The sequence below is a fragment of the Wallemia mellicola genome (assembly GCF_000263375.1).
Source record: "Wallemia mellicola CBS 633.66 unplaced genomic scaffold WALSEscaffold_8, whole genome shotgun sequence".
Lineage (NCBI taxonomy): Eukaryota > Fungi > Basidiomycota > Wallemiomycetes > Wallemiales > Wallemiaceae > Wallemia > Wallemia mellicola.
Window position 1 is genome coordinate 36,186 of NW_006531965.1, and position 16,863 is coordinate 53,048.

The window sequence follows — 16,863 nt, forward strand, 5'->3', positions numbered from 1 at the left end:
ATATTACTTTAATACATCAATAAATGATTTAGTTATTGATTTTATATCATACATCGTCAAGATGTATCCTTCCGAACGCGGTAATTGACCACCAGAAATCACGAATCTTTTATATTTATCTTTTGTTAAATGTTCTGCGTTTAATAAAGAAGCTGGTGGTGAAGTTACTCTATCAACTGCGCCTGGAATAACATTAGGCGGTCCATTATCAACGGCTATGAGTAAACTACGGGGCTCTAATAATATGGGTGTATTAGCAAGTTCAGTCTGCACTACTAGATGTGTCGATAACGTTAGAGTAGCTGTTGTAGCTTTCACACTACCAGAGTGTCCTTGTCCTGGTTGTATGACGTATAACTCTGAATAGTTGGGTAATACAGAAGTGTAATCCTGTATTCTTGTATAAATGCTGTTTATATGATCAGGTGTGCTACTCTGTATTAACTTTCCAGCTTTTGTTAGTTGTCCACCTGATATAACTAAGTATATTGTAAATAAAGACAAGTTAACTAACCAATGAATTGATGCCTAAGTTTGGTGTTATAGATGTAATACATTACTAACTACCTACTTATAACCGCCGTCATACCTCCATTGACGTTGTGTTATACGATTCTCTAGAGTGTCTATCAAGCTATTCTCCTCAGATTGGGTAATGAAATCAGGAATGTAAATCAATCTATCATTCAAAAAGTGACTTCTGTTCATCGTCGTTTGGCTACAAGATTATTTTTCTTCAACTTCTCTCTTCTCTCGTCTTCTCTTTACGTCAAAATTCCATATTCTAGCTGTATTTACATCTGTGATAGTAGTTTGTTCTCTAATGAACTCTAAGTCTTCGTTGCTGTTCTTGTATGACGTCTCTGCGAGCTTTAACTTGTTATCTAAAAGCGCAATAGCTTCTGGTATTTTATAACTAAGCATGGTGTTGGCCTGTAGGGAGTATATTAGATGGTGTACAGTCTACCAAGAATGCAAACCCACTCCTAACCACAAATAGACGACGTCTGTATTCTCTAATTCAGCTTCTGCGTATAATGTATCGTGCAATTCGAATAGTGTCTTATTGCTACTTTCTCTATTGTTATTCAAATGTTTAACCATCGCTAATGTCTTCTTTATATCAGGAATTTTAACGTCTAATGACTTTTTCTTTTGTAGTAAAGATATTTCCATGTATCTATACTTTGCAGCCATTTCTTGAAACTGTTTCAATGCGCTATCAACTTCTGCATCCTGTCCACCAATGTACTCAACGACATCGTTCTGTATGGGGTGTTATATCGTAAATTATTATAGACGTCTACTCACTACAAAAGGTGCTGCTGGTATGTTACGTGGATTACTCTCTAGTTTTTTACTCATCCTCGTCGTTATAGTGATAGAGATATCTTAGACTCCTACTATCAGGATATGCCAAAAGAACTTTTAAATATATCACCTTTATATTCTTTAGTTGGTGTATATAGGTTAATAACAGATGAAAAAGTTAGAAATCCTATATGGTTAGCTATTTCCTTCGTTATCTACACAGTTGACGAAATCTAGGTTAATATGCCGCAAAGGTTTAGCTAGAGGTGCAATTTCTGCTTTATTATGGTCATTATCGACGTGGAAAATACAAAAGAAAATCGTTGCTACTTTTATGAGTAATAGTCCAAAAGTCTTACAATACACAACAAAAGCACTTGAAAATCATATACCTTTACTTACTTTTGCTACTTTTATGTTTGTCAGTGCACAAGCGACTGCTATATTGCAGTTCTTACTTTACAAACGTATCGCCGAATCGAAGAAGATTGCATACGATTTAACAATCCAATCACGCGCGAAATCAGACTCATTTTGGGGTCCATACGTTGAAGAGTACAACTTAGAGACTGAATCAGGAAAGCAACTCAAATTACGCGCTGAAAAGTTAGCTACATCCAGAAAGACCGGCTGGAGAGGTCTCTTTGAAGGTCAAAAACGATCAAAATTGTTAAATCTGTTCATTACAAAGGTTATATTACTCCCATTGGATGTGCTTCCAGGTGTCGGTTTACTTTTGGGTGCTGCACTTCGCTCAGTTGCTCTCGCACGCCGTCTCCTTAAACCATACTTTGTCAAAAAAGGTATGACAGCATACGAACAAGAGTTGTTTATTCAAGAGAGAAGTTTCGAATTAAGATGTGAGCTTTTTGTTTTACTGTTGTGGCTGTCTCACTAACAAACTCAGCATTTGGTTTCATGGCTGCCCTCCTTGAACGCCTACCAATTGTGGGGCTCCTCTGTTCAATCGCAACACCAATTGCGGCAGCCATGATGAGTGTAGATTTCGAGAAGAGACAAAACGAATTACGCGGTAAAAGTGACGCTGACAAGGAGAGATACGAAAATACACACGTCGATTCACTCAAACATCGTAGCAGATCTCACGACACAGATAATGTAACACTACCAGGAACGTTGTAAATAAAGAAAGTGTAATGGAATAATGACAAATGAAGGTAACAAAGCATTAATGCGTGCAAATTCGGGGTAAATAAAGTGTTCCACTGTCCTACTGTGTCCTACTTTTTGAAAAGTTTTTTGAGATTAGAAACAGCAAATGGTGAGCATTTGTGATCTTCGGCGAGGGATATACCATCATCAAATGAAGGCTCTGGAATAGGGAAAGCTTTTTGTCTTGCTAACTGATATTCCGCGATATCATGGTCAGCTGAGATTTGATCAGGAGGGCTTGATTTGGATTTATGAAGTGCTGCTTGATGTTGTTGTTTGAAAGGCATACCGCTGACGCTTTGACTTCTATTACGCTCAGTGAGGATACTCTTTTCGAGAGTTTCGAGTGCTTTTGCATCATTCATTTCACGAGCTTTCGTATTCTTCTTGAATTGCTCTTCTAGTACCTTCTCACGTTCTTGCTTTTCAGCTGCCTCCTTCTCTCTACGAAGTCTTTCACTACGTGGCATCTTTGGACGTGGTTTACGTGGGTATACTATCTCGCCATTTGGCATCAAAACTGGTAGCGTATTAGGTGCTTCGAATCCCCACATACCCCCACCTGTATCAACTTTACGGACGGCTTGTACGATAACTGGTGCACTGTGTTGTGTCATCTTTGAACTACGTCTGCTTCGTCCACTATGGTCGCTATTTTCACTATATACGCTATTCTTTGATGAGACAGTCGCACTACTAAGTGATAATGTCTCAGTTAATTTTGCTATTTCAGCTTCACGTTTCTTTAATTCTGCTTTAGCTCTAGCGAGTTCGTCCCATTCTTCTTCTATTGCGGTAGATTGATAATCATATTCTCTTTCAAACTTTGGGGCAATAAAGTTTGGTTTCTTTCCAATCATCGACGTTTCAATACCGCTAGATTCTTCGAAAGGAAATGATGATAATCTTCCAAAAACACCATCCCTTTTATGGCTTCCCTCAGATTGATTTCTTGAAATCTTTGAGTCCATTCTTTTGCGTGTTTTGATAATAAAAATAAGTTTATAAGCTAACTCTTGAAAGTAGTAGAACGAGGGTTCCCAGAAATCAGTTTGACAGTCTTAATTGAAGCTTCCCCCCTTTATTTCTTGTCAAAACATTCTCAGGAACGGATGCAATTTACCCACCTAGGATATGTTTTTTATGAAAATTATTCTTTAATCCTTTTTAATAAGGTTTGTAAGTTTTTATGCCCTGCTAAATTTTGAGGGTTCTGCTTATTATGCAAGGTTTCGGTCCTCAAAAAGTTAGAGCATCACAAAGAAGACCCCTATTGTATTGCTTAGCCACCAATAAAAATCCTTCATTTTTTGATAAATAAAAAATAAAATTTAGAAATAACACGAATTCATCCTGATGCTCTGTCGATGTTGAAACATGCAGATATGCAGCTGACGGAGGAGAAGCCTAGATGAGTTGTCAGAAAAATATAATCGAATAAAGTGATAGTCACCCTGCGGATAATTTCCCAACGCTTGCCCTCCCTTACCAATCTCCTCACTGAATAGTCCCAACGTGGATGCATAACCAAGGAAATCCTCGAGCATGATCATCGATTGCGTGAGTAGCTTCTTATCATACGCACCAGCGCGACATAATGCTTCACAAGTCCATAATGTACACAAACTAAATGCACCCTCTTCACCGCCAATCCCGTCATTGACTTTGGTGACATCGTATCTTGACACCAAATTATTAGAAGCTGTGCCTTGTTAAATAAAACTCTCAAAGAACTCAATTACTCACTCAAACCGCCCTTCTCCGGTGATGCTAGTATTTTTTGTAGTGTAGACAATAATCTCGGATCGCATGGCTGTATGAAGAATGTCAACGTCATAATGAGCACAGAAGAATCCAAGACGTCATTATTCTCGTAGCTCTGTGAGAAGAACCCAAGCTCCTTGTTGTAGCCTCTCTGTTGAATTTCTTCATAAATCGCGTCACGTACTTCAAACCATTTACAGCGGTTTGGACATGGAAGGCATCTCTTATGAGCTAAACGTAAACCACGATCGATCGCTACCCAGCACATTATCTATATATATGATTAAATTGTGGTCTATTGATCGCTTAGAAATACATACCTTTGAGTACTAATTGTCATGTTGGAGGGATTTGTAAGGAACGTAAGTTACTCACCAAAAAGTTCTGCTTTTGTGAACGTACTTCCCATATTGATCTGAATGCTTTGTTAATAAGAATTTTGTTGTATATTCAACTCACAAGTCAGGCTGATCCCAAGATCTGACAACATAATCGACGAGGTTGCGTATACCAACCCAATTATCATATGATAAGGGCTTAGCATACTTTTGAGCAAGATATACAGCATCCAGGACAGCACCGTAGACATCCAATTGGAGATGATCAGCTGCTCCATTACCAATGCGTACTGGCTTTTGACCTTTATGTCCTTCAAGATGACTAAGTTCAACTTCAGGCATCTCGCGTTCACCGTGAATAGTGTAGACAATTTGAAGTCCACCATCATCATTAGGACATTGAAGGAGACTTGATATCCAACCAACATAGGCATTTGCTTCCTCTTGGAAACCGAGCCTTACCAGTGCATACACGGTGAATGATGAATCACGCAGCCATGCGTATCTATATATGTGAACTAAATACAGCAGAAGAAAAACCAACACACCTGTAATCCCTACTAATGTTTAGCAAAGTAATTTAGAAGGTACACAAACTTACCAATTGCGCCCCGCACCATGTAGATCCTCCGGAAGACTGAAAGTTGGTGCAGCAATGATAGCACCCGTTGGTGAGAATGTCAGAAGTTTCAACGTGAGTGCATTCCTGAGTACTATTTCTCTCCATCTTCCTTTATATTTCATTTTACTTACCCAACTCAACCAAAATGCTTGGGTACTTTCAAGCAATTTTTCAGTAAACTTGAAATCAACTTCTGGATTGGCAAAGCTATGAGAAGAGCAAAGAGTAGAATGTCCGAGTTCATCATATGGATCGAAAGTTTGAAATTGGCTACTATCGTTTCTCTTTAAAGGTGGTGCAGCCTTACTGATGTTCCTTTCAGCGACGCTAGATGGTATAGGACGCTGTGAGAGTATGAAAGTAACAACTTGACCTTCAGAGAGTGTAAATTGAGATGTAATAGCGCTACCTTTGAAACCTCTCTCTGAGACATCACTTATTACCATCTTAACGGTTGGTTCTGGTGTGTTGTTCGTACCTTTACTAACAGTGTATTTCAGATCTACGTGGATGTGATTCATACAGTCAAAGTGGCCAACTGTATCATTATTCGATAAGCGAACTGTGTGTTCTGATCTGGCGTAATCAAAAGCTGGTGCACATTCAGAGGAGAATTGCATGGTACCTCTAAGAACTTCCACACGTCGGACTAACCATGGTAAATATGGTTCCGGGTGTGGATCAGCTGGGTTCGGTAGTGGCATGAAATCTTTCATCATGTTTTAGATTGTGATTTTTTTAAGGAGAGAAAGCCCACCTTCAACGTTTGCGACGGCTATATATATATATTGTAAGCCAAGCTGAAGGTACTTAAAGACATAAAAACTCACCATCATCCGCTAAGAACTTCGTACCCAGAATGTTTGTCGAAGGGAGGTACATCTAACTGAATAAGCTGGGTTATTCAATGATAAGAACCATAACCTACCTGTTTGCTAACTGTTGTCATTTGTGGTTCCATACTCCAATGTCCGCCCCTATTTTTTTAATCTTAGTTTAGCGTGGGAATAGTAATCGATAACACACTTTTGTACGTCAACTATACGAGCAAATATACTTCATTTGATAAATTAAGAAATTTTTCTACAGTACAACATTACTAACCTCGGACTATCGAAATATGGCCAACATAATGACGCAACGGTGCCATTAACGCTAATTAATGCAGCAGTTCTACAATTACCAATTATACCATGCTCAGATATATCTGTCTCTCTGTCATGAAACGCTAATTTCGAATTCGCCGATTGTACTACCATTTGGTTTCTATCAAAGTCAAATGACGCAAAGGAAAATAAATAAATAAAACAACAAAGAAGGTAAAAAGAAAAGAAGATCCATTTTTTAGAATGAGAAGTTTGCGTGAAGCTGTACTATATAAGGTCATTATTTTCATTAATCGAAGAGCTATTCGAGTATGTATGCGAATGTGCGCTGAGACGTCTACTATTGTTGTCAGATGTAGAAGGAGATAGTATACCCAAACCGGTTAGGTTGCTATTAGAAGAAGGTGATTGTTGATTAAAGAGATTAAAATTAGTATCGACTGACAAGTTCATCGGTCGTTGAGAGATTTGTTGCGGTGGCCCTAAACTAAGGGGCGAGAGTGGCGGTTGATTATAGCTAGTGGAATATTCAGAAGCGTATGGAGAACTATGTGCTGTTGACATATCTGCGACTGGAGAAGCAACTGAAGATTGCGAAGGAGAATAAGGATAAGGAGACATTACAGATTGCGAGTTAGTATCAGGGGAAGTGATAAATATTGGAGGTTGCTGAGGCTGTAACTGAGCAGGTTGAGGTACGGGTGAAGCTATATTAGCTTCTGCATGTCCAGGCATTAGTTGAGGAGGATACTCGAAAGGTAAACCACCGTGGGTTCCGTATAGGAAAGCGTATAATTGTTTAACTACGTCTTTTAGGTGTTGATTTTCGCAAGTATATTGGTGTAACTGATGCTCCAAGTATAGCAAACGTTGGTTAGACTGATTAAGGTTGAGTTGTAAAAGGGCTACCGAGGAAGCTAAGTCTGTTGATTTATTAGGTGAAGTGTTTGTGTTGTCTGTATTATCCTGTGCATCTAAAACTTTCCTCTTTATATCGTCCAAAAGCTCAGGCCTATCTTTAAGGAACTTAGGGTGGCTGAACTCCCACACCTGATGATCAGGGTGTGACTTCTGACCCCTTGGAGTTTTGTTGCATTTGTGAAAACCTAAAGTGTATTTAGAAGGTCTGAAAAGAAGAAAAGGTCAGAAGACTAACCATACATATTTAACTGCCTAACGAAAGAACTAAAGTTAGAGTGTTTAAAGTGATTTGGGAGGATGTCTCTACTAAACTGGCCGAGATTTGCTACTATGAAGGAGTTACCCGCTAGATTCCAAGTGATGAGGTTATTAGTGTTAGAGTTTACCATCTGGAATAGCTTTGGTACAAAGGACGAAGAAGCGCCTTGTTTAGATTTTTTATTTGATTGTAAAGGCGTATGATCTAAGGGTCTCTTTGTTGGTTTTAATAAATCATCATCCATGATGACGGTAGAGGAGTGAGAGAGGATAATTCCTAGTAAATAATAATATTTATTATATCATAGGTTAGATAATATAGTTATAAATTACCTCCATAAGAGGGGATACTCCTCTGCAGTTAATTCAATGTTAGAACAGAATGATAAATTAATAATTGATAATGATAACAACTTCTTATTTGAATGGTTTGATATTTTGGAGAGCTATAATAATAAAAACAAAACATTTGAAGAGATAAACAATAATCTAAAATCTCAACAGCTACAATCATCATATAACAGTCTAGCTAACCAACAAAGGGAGATACACAGGTTAGATAAGCTCAGAGAGGATAAACTACTGAATATAGCGTCAAAACAATCTTCTTTTAATATACCAAACCCACATAATTATTTAAATGATTGATTTAATTTTTGAATTAAATGTTATCACCCTCAATGATGTAGACATTAAGGATTTTTTTTATAATAGACACTTTGGCTGGTTGGATAGTAATAATCTAACACAGCTATCTTTAACTGACAATGAAGCCATAATTGATGGTAAATTTTATGGTCACACTCGGAGTCGAATCGAGATGTCTACGAAATCACCTGTATTATCAACTGACGGAAGTGGTGACATAAAAGCTAAATATACATTGAACGAAATAGACTCAATTGTACCTAACGAAGGTACTAACGTTGAAGACGTCTTAGAGTGGATATCACTAGTCAAGCTTGATAGTAAGCTACTAAAACCATCGTACGTATCAGATGGATATACGAATAACTATAATCCAGAATTTGAATACACTACTGCTAGAGTAAAACACCACCAATGGCGTGGTCTATTATCCTCGAAAGAGGTTTATAACTATATAGAGGAAATAAAACCGATGGCTATTCAAGTAGTTGGATATACGCATTCCCCCCAACCGATACAAAGAAACAAAGATGGACTAGCTATAGAGACACACTACTATAGTAAGAAGATAACTGAGAGATCAACTAATAAACTTAATTCATCTAAATTGAATGTAAAATCTAGATAATATTATTTAATTGTTAGCTTCTTTTTCTTTTGCGAGTTTGAGATAGAATTGATCTCTTTGGCTGTCTACGGGGGTGTTAGATGGTGTACCACATAGCTAAGAGGCTATACTAACTAGCTGGAAGATGTACGCCCCACCTGTGTATTTATGAGCATAGACCGTCTAGTAGATAATATACTCACCAGTATGCGTATCCAAGTGCAGTGCCCAAACCTAATGAAACAGAGATATCTCTAATAACAGATTTCCTAAATTTACCGGTGATACTAAAATTTGAAAAAATAAATACACAATTTTTTATTTTCACTATTTACTACTTACGGTGCAATAGAGTACATCGTTGAAGTTATTAAAGAGCTCTTCAACGGTGACGATGACGACGACGAGGACAACAAATTATAAATTAAATAAATTAAGAGATCAGGCGAGGATTCCGAATAGTCACTACCCTTTGAAGGCGTGGTACAACACCCTCATAGAGCTCATCAGATCCGCTCAGTTGGAACACCAGATTGGTAACAATAGCCAGGCTTTTGTCTTGTGGTTGAGAGCTGCAGGCGTCGCTGACATCCTATCAAAACACCCAGAGCTCAGATCCAGACGTGATCAGCTATCCTCACAAATTACGACATTTCTATCTACCAACGTACCTTTAATCATAGAATCAGCTGGCACTCTAGAGGCTATCCTTAGATCCGAGTTGGATTTCTCTTATCAATCTGACGACGACTACAATAGACCCTCAACTAGCAACAATTATGCTGATAATTGGGAAGTTATCCCTTCCGCCATACCCAATAATACTTCAATTGAAACGATCGACCCTCACAAACTATACAAGTACCTTTCGAGTACCACTTTTGGTGATTTAGCCACACTCCTCCTCGATTGTCGCCCTTTGGATGACTACAAGCGGCGGCGCATCAATTTACATCCACCAGGTGGAAAAGGTAGAGCAGGCGTTGTCTGGATTGATCCAAATTCTCTCACTCCTGATCTCACCCCGGCAACCCTCGAAAGGATCGTGAAGTCAAGCTCCAGTCGTGGTCACTCGGTCTTTCAAAAAAGAAGCCTATTTGAATGCGTCGTGATATTTGACAACGACTCGGGGGCTACGATTCCTCCTACCCTTACGAGATTAGCTGATAACCTTCACGATTTACAGCATCCTCCAGTTGGTATGTTGTGGCTTATCATAAAACACTCTTCTAATTCCCTGATTTAGTTCTCAAAGGTGGTTTTCAAGCATATGAGAAACTCATAGGCGACGTCGGCGTTGAAGATACTGGATCATCGTCAAACTCACGAAAGAGATTCGAAGTACCAACCCCAGAGTTACTCGCCAATGCAGGAAGGAGTGTTTCGGCAGCCCCTGATATTGGTAAACGTAACTCCAGTGTACTTATGGTGAGTCTCTATTTTTTCACCTTTATTGTCATTCTAAGTCTTCTCAGCAATCACCATCATATCAATCAAACCAGTCAATTGATTACCTATCCTATCAACCACCTCCACAGCCAGCTTCACAAGTACTTGTCACCGATCGGTCGCAATTGCCTACACCTCCGATACCATCCCGCCGTCCACCTCACACCCGCAGACGGAGTGATCAAGTTGACACAGAACCTTACTCTGGCTATAGGCCTCGCCTTTCTATTGATTATCCAAGTATATCAAAAGACCAATCAATCATGAGAACTTCCACAAGTACACCAAAGTTACCTCCACCAACGGCTCAGCCATTGTCGCCTGCTACCAATGGTGGTTTACAATTTAATTACCCAACTCAGAATACTCAAGAGGCTGTTAAGAATCAACAACATCTTTTTAAAGCTAGTTATTGGCATGGTGATGTCACCGGTTTAACAGGATTGAAAAATCTTGGTAATACCTGCTACATGAATTCAACACTACAATGCTTATCAGCAACGATACCCTTCGCTCGTTTCTTCACAAGTGGTGTATGGAGACGTTTCGTAAATCATAATAACAAAATGGGTATGCAGGGACGCCTGGCGGAGTCATTTTCTCAGATTTTGACTCATATGTGGCGTGAACAATACACATTCATTAGTCCAATGACGTTTAGAAAGAATATATGCACCTTTGCAAATCAGTTCATAGGTACTGATCAACATGACGCTCAGGAATTTTTGTCTTTCCTCCTTGATGGTCTTCATGAGGACCTCATGGTTGGCGAAGGACAAAAGCCGACGGAGGATACCAACAATGATGCCCTTGAGTCATTGCCTACACCCCTTGGTTCAGAAAGAGAATGGAAGCGATATAAGCAAATGAATGATAGTGTAATAGTAGATTACTTCCAAGGACAGTTTAGGAATAGAATGGAATGTATGAGTTGTCATAAAACAAGCACAACTTACAACTCTTTCATGTATTTATCACTTCCAGTTCCAACGAAGAAACTCAAAGGTAGTGTCTCCTTGACTACCTGTTTGGACTCCTTTCTCAAAGATGAAGTTATGGAGAAGGATAACGCATGGAATTGTCCAAATTGTAAAGTAGCAAGAAAGTCAATAAAAAGATTATCAATTGCTCGCCTTCCACCTATCCTTCTAATTCAATTAAAACGCTTCTCATTCAATGGACCATTCAGTGATAAAATTGAAACATTGGTGACATACCCCCTCAAGAATTTTAACCTTACACCGTACACACCTCACATGGCGAATCAATATTATGGAATTACGAACAAAGATGATCCAACACTTCAACATCCGCCATTTATTTATGAACTTTATGGCGTTACAAACCACTATGGTAGCCTTCAATCTGGACATTACACTGCTAATGTAAATTCTGGCAATGAGTGGTATAATTGTGCAGATTCACGGGTTTCAAAGTCTAACGAAAAGGAGGTCGTGTCTAAACATGGTTATATGCTCTATTATAAGAGGGTTCCAATGGGAAGATAAAATTTAATTTTGTTATGTGTTTTGTTATATTTTTGCATCGTTTCGTCATTTCTATCATAATGTCATCGTGAGTGAGGATAGAAATGGTAGTTAAACGATTAAAGAAATCCCGAAAGGCGGGAAATAGAGCAACAGAATGACGATTCAATTGAGAGTCTCTCTGATAAACTCAGACGGCTGAGGAATGCGACTGGTGATATATACGACCAATCTGAATCCCAAATGCGTGATCTTACCGAGGGTGTGAGTCTATAGTTTATATAGATGCGCCTTATTAAATAAGCTTAGGAAGGTATACTAGACAGCCTTCGTAATGGCATAGCACGTACAAATATCAAACAAAGGATTAAACATGCAAACTCAAGTTACAAATACACGGTTGGGATAGTTCTTGGTCTTATTTTATTGTACTTACTATACAAATTATTCATTTGATATTCTTGAGCTCGTTTTCCATCTTTATGAGCTCATTACGGAGTTTAGTCGTCGATTGTACGACTTCCTTCTTGACTGCGTTTAGTTTCTTTGATTCCTCCTCACGTGCTTGCTTCGTTACTACACCATCATCTGGTAATTCTGCTGGTGGATTTGCTATGAGAAGGTTATAGAATGATTCATAGGGATCGTTGAAGACGATTTCGTCATATTGCCAGCTGTGTACAGTTGGTGGTAATCCATCATCCCGTGGAATGCTCTTCGTCACATTCCAAGGGTGTAATTTCAACATATGGTGCAATGTAAGCGGTCTTTCACCCGATTCTGGACTGAAATGCAATCTGATAACCAATTCGAACTCTCCCCAACCAGTCTCACTAACGACGAATGGTGGTTTATCCAGTGTTTTGTTGTTATCTTTGTATGTATCATGCAACCTAACTTGGACGCGTTTAAGCCAGGTTTGAAGGCTGTCATCGAGTGTACCCTCTACTCCATCGTCGTAGTCACCCTCTTTATCACTACTAGCTGAGCGTATTGAGAACGTCCACCTGTGGGTGTGGTTCTCTGGTATAGTTTTGTCATTCTCCCGCTCAGATTGAGTTATAGCCCTAGCCGTATTCCCAATAACGAACGGGCGAGATATCTGCAATCCCTAGTATGTTTTTAGATTTCGTCATATGTTGTTCTATCTTCTATTACTCACCCGTAGTCTTTTATTTGCAGCACTCATCAACGTACGGATGGAAAGCGTCGTTTATGCGAGTACGCCACTAGATGATTTTATGAAAGGTGAGTGTCTTTTATTAGTATTTTTGTTTTATTCCCCGCTTACTTTTACTTAGAGCAGGGCATAGAACATGAATCTATAGTCGAGGATACAAATGTAAATACTGAGGAATCATCTGATATTATATCTCTCCCAGGTAGCTGGGAAATAAGCAGCTTTAATATACAATTCCTCTTTGTCTCCTCTCATTTGCTCTCTAATGACCCAGTCAATATCCCGTATCCGGAGAATTACCTCAGGTGGCACTATATACAGTTATTTATAATCACATTCACGTTGGCTACTGATAGGATTCTCACTCTCATCGTTATACTAGTTGTATCTTCCATTGGAACACTCGTAAAGTCGAGCAAGAAGGCAGAATCATTGAGTTATCTAGCAATTATACACGATCTGTTTGTTGACAATGACAAAATCAACTACACGATTCTCTCGCAAGTGGGTGTGAGCATTGGGTGTAAAACGCGTCTATATGATTGTCTCATTGATTTACAAGGGATGTACATGAGTATGAGCGATACACTCGGCAAGCTTAGTGAAGACCAAGAACTCAAGGCCTTGAAAGCAATGTATGCACGCCATGAAGATGGTAAAGACCGTCGAAGTCATACTTCGCAAGTATTCCCAGGAAACGAAAGGAAATTGGATCTAGAAATAGAACTTGAGACGCCACGTACGTCACCCACTATCACTTACATTCAGTCCCCCGTGAATAAGGCTTTCAACATAGGAAGGGATGACACTAATCGTAGGGCATCTCGTCAAAGAGCGAAATCACATGCACATCCACCACCATTGAGACCACCACAAAGTGTTCGTCAAAGAGCCGTTTCACAACAACACCTGCGTGTGGATTCTGAGAGGAATCCTCCCCTTTTGATGTCCAATAGCTTTGGTACACCTATTGGACATATATCACCGGCACCATCAAGAAAGAGCAGCTTGGTAGATAAACAGCAGTTTGTGAAGCCAATTGAGGAACCATTCGAAGAACACTCCTCGCCAGAACAGACCGTCAAACCATCAGATATCACACCTACAAAACCCCAACCGGTGCTTTCCAAAACACGTCTTTGGGAACTTCGTCAGAATCTACACCAAGAGCGCAAAGAACTTGTTTGTGCAATCATTGCCTTACAATATACCAAAATTGCGGATGATTATTGGCGGAAAGTACGCGATTTAACTCGCGATTTCGCAACTAATTTACGAAATTTGAACGGTAGGATGCAGGAAGGTCTTGATATACTTGATGAGCCCCGAGAAGTAGACACAGATGACAAGAAGGGAAAACTTACTTTGGATACCTTGCGGAATCTCGAAAAAGCACACGATGTTCTCTTCGAATGCTACACCAGGAGGCAGTACGAGGGCTATTATGCTGCACACACGCATCTCAGTCAGGCTCTCAAAAGCTACGCCAAGGGCATAGACGAGGGCGTCTCTTGTGCTTCTCGCGCGTCGAAGAAACCAAACCGAGGTGGATTAGAGCTGCATCTTCGCAATACTCACGAGGAAGAAGATATCGCGGATAACTCGCATACCGATAAAGAGCATTTTGGAGATGAAGGTACGAACGACCAAGATGACGTTACGGAATACCTCCTTAATCAGACTAATGCGGGTTCTTTACCCAAACGCGGTGGTGACGAGGTTGTATTCGATGGCGAAAATGTCGAGAATCTTGCTATCATCGATGAAACGGTCGATGATAACTTCTTACCCCCTGATCAGCCAGATAGAGCATCGAAGCGGGCTGGTAAAGAAGTGTTGGATGAATTGATGGGCATCCTTGGTGTCGAGAGAAAGAAACCAGCAAGTGAGACTATATATAATGAACAACTCAATCATGAGGAAACCCAAGATAACGATAACACCAATGATGATGACAATAATATAGAAGAACCCCCAGCTAATCCTAACGCAGCTAGAGAGGCAGCTCAACGAGCAGTTACTAGTTTTGTATTTTAGTGCATGTAATTTTACAGGTATAATAGTACAATTATCTGATCAGACGGAGGTATGCTAAGAGGAGAGCACCACCACCGGTGAGTATACCAATGATGTACTGCAAGAGCGCCATCTTTGAGGACTCCATTTGAGTGCGCACTGCGGCAACTTCACTCTCCATTCTAGCTGCTACTTCCTTCAATTTGAGTTCCTGCACGCTAGATTCATCCCTAATACGACCTTTTTCGAGATTAAGATCAAGACGTACACCCGCTTGAGTGCGTGTTATCTCCTCTCGCAAACGTTGTTTGAGCTTTTCTACGTCACCCATCAAACGCTCATTCTCGGCTTTTAGAGACGTCAAGTCGCTTTTCTCGTGTAATTGAATCTCAGATTTGAGTGCTGCGAAATCAACCTGTGGTGCGTTAGCCGTGTTAGTTGTGAATAGAGCGTATACCCAAGTCTAACCTTCTGAGTGTAATGATTCCTGTCATGTTCTGCACGACTAACCATATCGGCAGCCATATTCCTCACGGATTCATCGATGACGTTTGATAATCCAAACATGATTCCCTCTGCTTGCTGCTTTGGTACACCTTCCTGTTCTAAGCGTTTAACGAAACCATGGGTATCAAATGCAGTAGTATTTGGTGGTGATGTAACGTAATTTCTTCTAAATATATTTTTAGAACAGATTATATTTCTGAACATCGTCGTAACTTGGAAACCTAACTTTAGGTGCTACTATGATATGAGTAGACGTAATTTTTGGTGGATTTTTATTTTGATTGATTGGATAACGATATTATCTGCAATATTTGGTGGTTGCTGCTCTAATGCATGGTCATTGGAGTCTATAATGCGTAAAAGTCCAGATTGTGGTGCGTTCTTCTCTTAGATTTTGGTCTATACTCACAATATCGAAGGTATCCTACTAACGTTTGCTCAATTTGCGGCTGTTACCGTCTATCACCTTCCACATTTCCTTACATTATCCAGCAGTTGGAGTCTGCGGTTTAAGGCACGGCAAGTACCCTTATATGATTGGGCATTTATCGTATCTGGATTTATCGCTGTCAATTTACTCAATAATTTTGCTTTCAAGTGGGCGCTTTACTTTTTTTTTCATCGTTTGTCTGACTTGTTTTTCTAGGTTTAAGATACCACTTCCCGTGGGTGTAGATAATTAGTTGAATATCCAACTTATCGTTATATAGCTACATATCGTCTTTCGTTCATCAGGTTTATGCGTATCAATGTTACTTGGCTTTTTTGTTCTCAGAAGGAGATACACGCTTACACAGATAGTCTGCGTCGCTGTTGTTACAGCTGGTACATTAATTACTACCGCATACTCCCCACAAACAGGCTCAGAAGTTGCAAGTGAGCACTCACCACTTGATTTCGACTTTAGTTGGGATTACGTAGTCGGAATTTCTATGCTCGCATTGGCACTAATTTTGTCAGGATTCATGGGCATCAATCAAGAAAAGCTCTATGCAAAGTATGGTTCACATACTTGGCCAGAGATGCTGTTCTACAGTCATAGTCTCGCCATGCCACTCATTCCATTCTTTTTACCAAATATTATACCACAATTGAGGTACTTCAACAAGTCAACGAAAGTTCAACTTGGGGAGTCTACTATTGGTATACCAGAGATGCATATCCTCCTAGTAGCGAATGTTTTCACTCAATTCCTCTGTATCACAGGTGTAAATAAGTTAACAGCGGTATGTGGGAGTCTATAAGGAGACACCATTATCTAATTACATACGACAGAAAGTATCAAACTTATCAGTCAACTTGATATTAACGGTCAGGAAAGCCATTTCATTGGTCTTTAGCATATGGTGGTATGGTAATAGCTGGAATAACGAAATGACAGTTGGTACGCTGGCCGTATTGGTATGTCTCTCTTTGTTAAATGATGACGTATAGCTGATTGTCTAAGATTGGCTCTGTCGTATTCAGTTTTGCGTC

The 16,863-nt window shown here is 39.6% G+C and overlaps 13 protein-coding genes across 13 annotated transcripts; 5 read left to right on the forward strand and 8 right to left on the reverse strand.

Annotated features, from left to right (window-relative positions):
- Positions 1 to 73: 73 nt before the first annotated feature.
- On the reverse strand, positions 74 to 1,367 carry WALSEDRAFT_57260 (hypothetical protein; the record flags this gene model as incomplete). Its single annotated transcript, XM_006957993.1, has 5 exons — positions 1,312 to 1,367; positions 985 to 1,266; positions 572 to 933; positions 515 to 528; positions 74 to 470 (listed from the first exon to the last, which is right to left on the reverse strand). Coding segments are annotated over exons 3-5 (546 nt in total), but the record flags the coding sequence as incomplete, so codon positions are not given.
- WALSEDRAFT_28462 (Prefoldin, subunit 3) lies at positions 727 to 1,365 on the reverse strand (the record flags this gene model as incomplete). Its single annotated transcript, XM_006957994.1, has 3 exons — positions 727 to 933; positions 985 to 1,266; positions 1,312 to 1,365. The coding sequence occupies 3 exons, from the start codon at positions 1,363 to 1,365 to the stop codon at positions 727 to 729; spliced, it is 543 nt and encodes a 180-aa protein (XP_006958056.1).
- Positions 1,368 to 1,394: 27 nt separating the features above from the next.
- Positions 1,395 to 2,494, forward strand: WALSEDRAFT_60226 (hypothetical protein). Its single transcript, XM_006957995.1, has 3 exons — positions 1,395 to 1,505; positions 1,549 to 2,171; positions 2,219 to 2,494. Exons 1-3 carry the CDS (start codon positions 1,414 to 1,416, stop codon positions 2,452 to 2,454), a joined length of 951 nt encoding a protein of 316 aa, XP_006958057.1. The 5' UTR covers positions 1,395 to 1,413; the 3' UTR covers positions 2,455 to 2,494.
- WALSEDRAFT_68680 (putative glycosyl hydrolase) lies at positions 2,469 to 6,475 on the reverse strand. The gene is made up of 14 exons (XM_006957996.1): positions 6,313 to 6,475; positions 6,235 to 6,264; positions 6,137 to 6,185; positions 6,039 to 6,090; positions 5,966 to 5,983; positions 5,188 to 5,917; positions 5,135 to 5,143; positions 4,708 to 5,091; positions 4,624 to 4,663; positions 4,569 to 4,577; positions 4,231 to 4,519; positions 3,938 to 4,186; positions 3,612 to 3,891; positions 2,469 to 3,563 (listed from the first exon to the last, which is right to left on the reverse strand). Exons 1-13 carry the CDS (start codon positions 6,465 to 6,467, stop codon positions 3,833 to 3,835), a joined length of 2,073 nt encoding a protein of 690 aa, XP_006958058.1. The 5' UTR covers positions 6,468 to 6,475; the 3' UTR covers positions 2,469 to 3,563; positions 3,612 to 3,832.
- WALSEDRAFT_63980 (hypothetical protein) lies at positions 2,553 to 3,455 on the reverse strand (the record flags this gene model as incomplete). The annotated part of the gene is made up of 1 exon (XM_006957997.1): positions 2,553 to 3,455. One exon carries the CDS (start codon positions 3,453 to 3,455, stop codon positions 2,553 to 2,555), a length of 903 nt encoding a protein of 300 aa, XP_006958059.1.
- Positions 6,476 to 7,295: 820 nt separating the features above from the next.
- Positions 7,296 to 7,738, reverse strand: WALSEDRAFT_18221 (winged helix DNA-binding domain-containing protein; the record flags this gene model as incomplete). The annotated part of the gene is made up of 2 exons (XM_006957966.1): positions 7,296 to 7,420; positions 7,471 to 7,738. Coding segments are annotated over 2 exons (393 nt in total), but the record flags the coding sequence as incomplete, so codon positions are not given.
- A 114-nt stretch (positions 7,739 to 7,852) lies between these two features.
- WALSEDRAFT_60228 (hypothetical protein) lies at positions 7,853 to 8,910 on the forward strand. Its single transcript, XM_006957998.1, has one exon. It carries the CDS (start codon positions 8,134 to 8,136, stop codon positions 8,767 to 8,769), a length of 636 nt encoding a protein of 211 aa, XP_006958060.1. The 5' UTR covers positions 7,853 to 8,133; the 3' UTR covers positions 8,770 to 8,910.
- WALSEDRAFT_68682 (cytochrome c oxidase subunit 7A) lies at positions 7,853 to 9,107 on the reverse strand (the record flags this gene model as incomplete). The annotated part of the gene is made up of 4 exons (XM_006957999.1): positions 7,853 to 8,834; positions 8,884 to 8,906; positions 8,952 to 9,035; positions 9,091 to 9,107. The coding sequence occupies 4 exons, from the start codon at positions 9,105 to 9,107 to the stop codon at positions 8,776 to 8,778; spliced, it is 183 nt and encodes a 60-aa protein (XP_006958061.1). The 3' UTR covers positions 7,853 to 8,775.
- Positions 9,108 to 9,145: 38 nt separating this feature from the next.
- On the forward strand, positions 9,146 to 11,582 carry WALSEDRAFT_54349 (cysteine proteinase; the record flags this gene model as incomplete). The annotated part of the gene is made up of 3 exons (XM_006958000.1): positions 9,146 to 9,947; positions 9,995 to 10,176; positions 10,224 to 11,582. Coding segments are annotated over exons 2-3 (1,362 nt in total), but the record flags the coding sequence as incomplete, so codon positions are not given.
- Positions 11,583 to 12,069: 487 nt separating this feature from the next.
- WALSEDRAFT_54350 (yeats-domain-containing protein) lies at positions 12,070 to 12,873 on the reverse strand (the record flags this gene model as incomplete). Its single annotated transcript, XM_006958001.1, has 2 exons — positions 12,070 to 12,795; positions 12,847 to 12,873. 2 exons carry the CDS (start codon positions 12,871 to 12,873, stop codon positions 12,133 to 12,135), a joined length of 690 nt encoding a protein of 229 aa, XP_006958063.1. The 3' UTR covers positions 12,070 to 12,132.
- Positions 12,874 to 12,885: 12 nt separating this feature from the next.
- On the forward strand, positions 12,886 to 15,403 carry WALSEDRAFT_57266 (hypothetical protein). The gene is made up of 3 exons (XM_006958002.1): positions 12,886 to 12,932; positions 12,986 to 15,290; positions 15,346 to 15,403. The coding sequence occupies exons 1-2, from the start codon at positions 12,926 to 12,928 to the stop codon at positions 14,899 to 14,901; spliced, it is 1,923 nt and encodes a 640-aa protein (XP_006958064.1). The 5' UTR covers positions 12,886 to 12,925; the 3' UTR covers positions 14,902 to 15,290; positions 15,346 to 15,403.
- On the reverse strand, positions 13,986 to 15,623 carry WALSEDRAFT_54351 (DUF1640-domain-containing protein). The gene is made up of 2 exons (XM_006958003.1): positions 15,349 to 15,623; positions 13,986 to 15,295 (listed from the first exon to the last, which is right to left on the reverse strand). Exons 1-2 carry the CDS (start codon positions 15,589 to 15,591, stop codon positions 14,933 to 14,935), a joined length of 606 nt encoding a protein of 201 aa, XP_006958065.1. The 5' UTR covers positions 15,592 to 15,623; the 3' UTR covers positions 13,986 to 14,932.
- Positions 15,624 to 15,631: 8 nt separating this feature from the next.
- Positions 15,632 to 16,821, forward strand: WALSEDRAFT_18239 (UDP-xylose and UDP-N-acetylglucosamine transporter; the record flags this gene model as incomplete). Its single annotated transcript, XM_006957968.1, has 5 exons — positions 15,632 to 15,761; positions 15,807 to 15,984; positions 16,034 to 16,052; positions 16,098 to 16,613; positions 16,663 to 16,821. The coding sequence occupies 5 exons, from the start codon at positions 15,632 to 15,634 to the stop codon at positions 16,819 to 16,821; spliced, it is 1,002 nt and encodes a 333-aa protein (XP_006958030.1).
- Between the last annotated feature and the right edge of the window lie 42 nt (positions 16,822 to 16,863).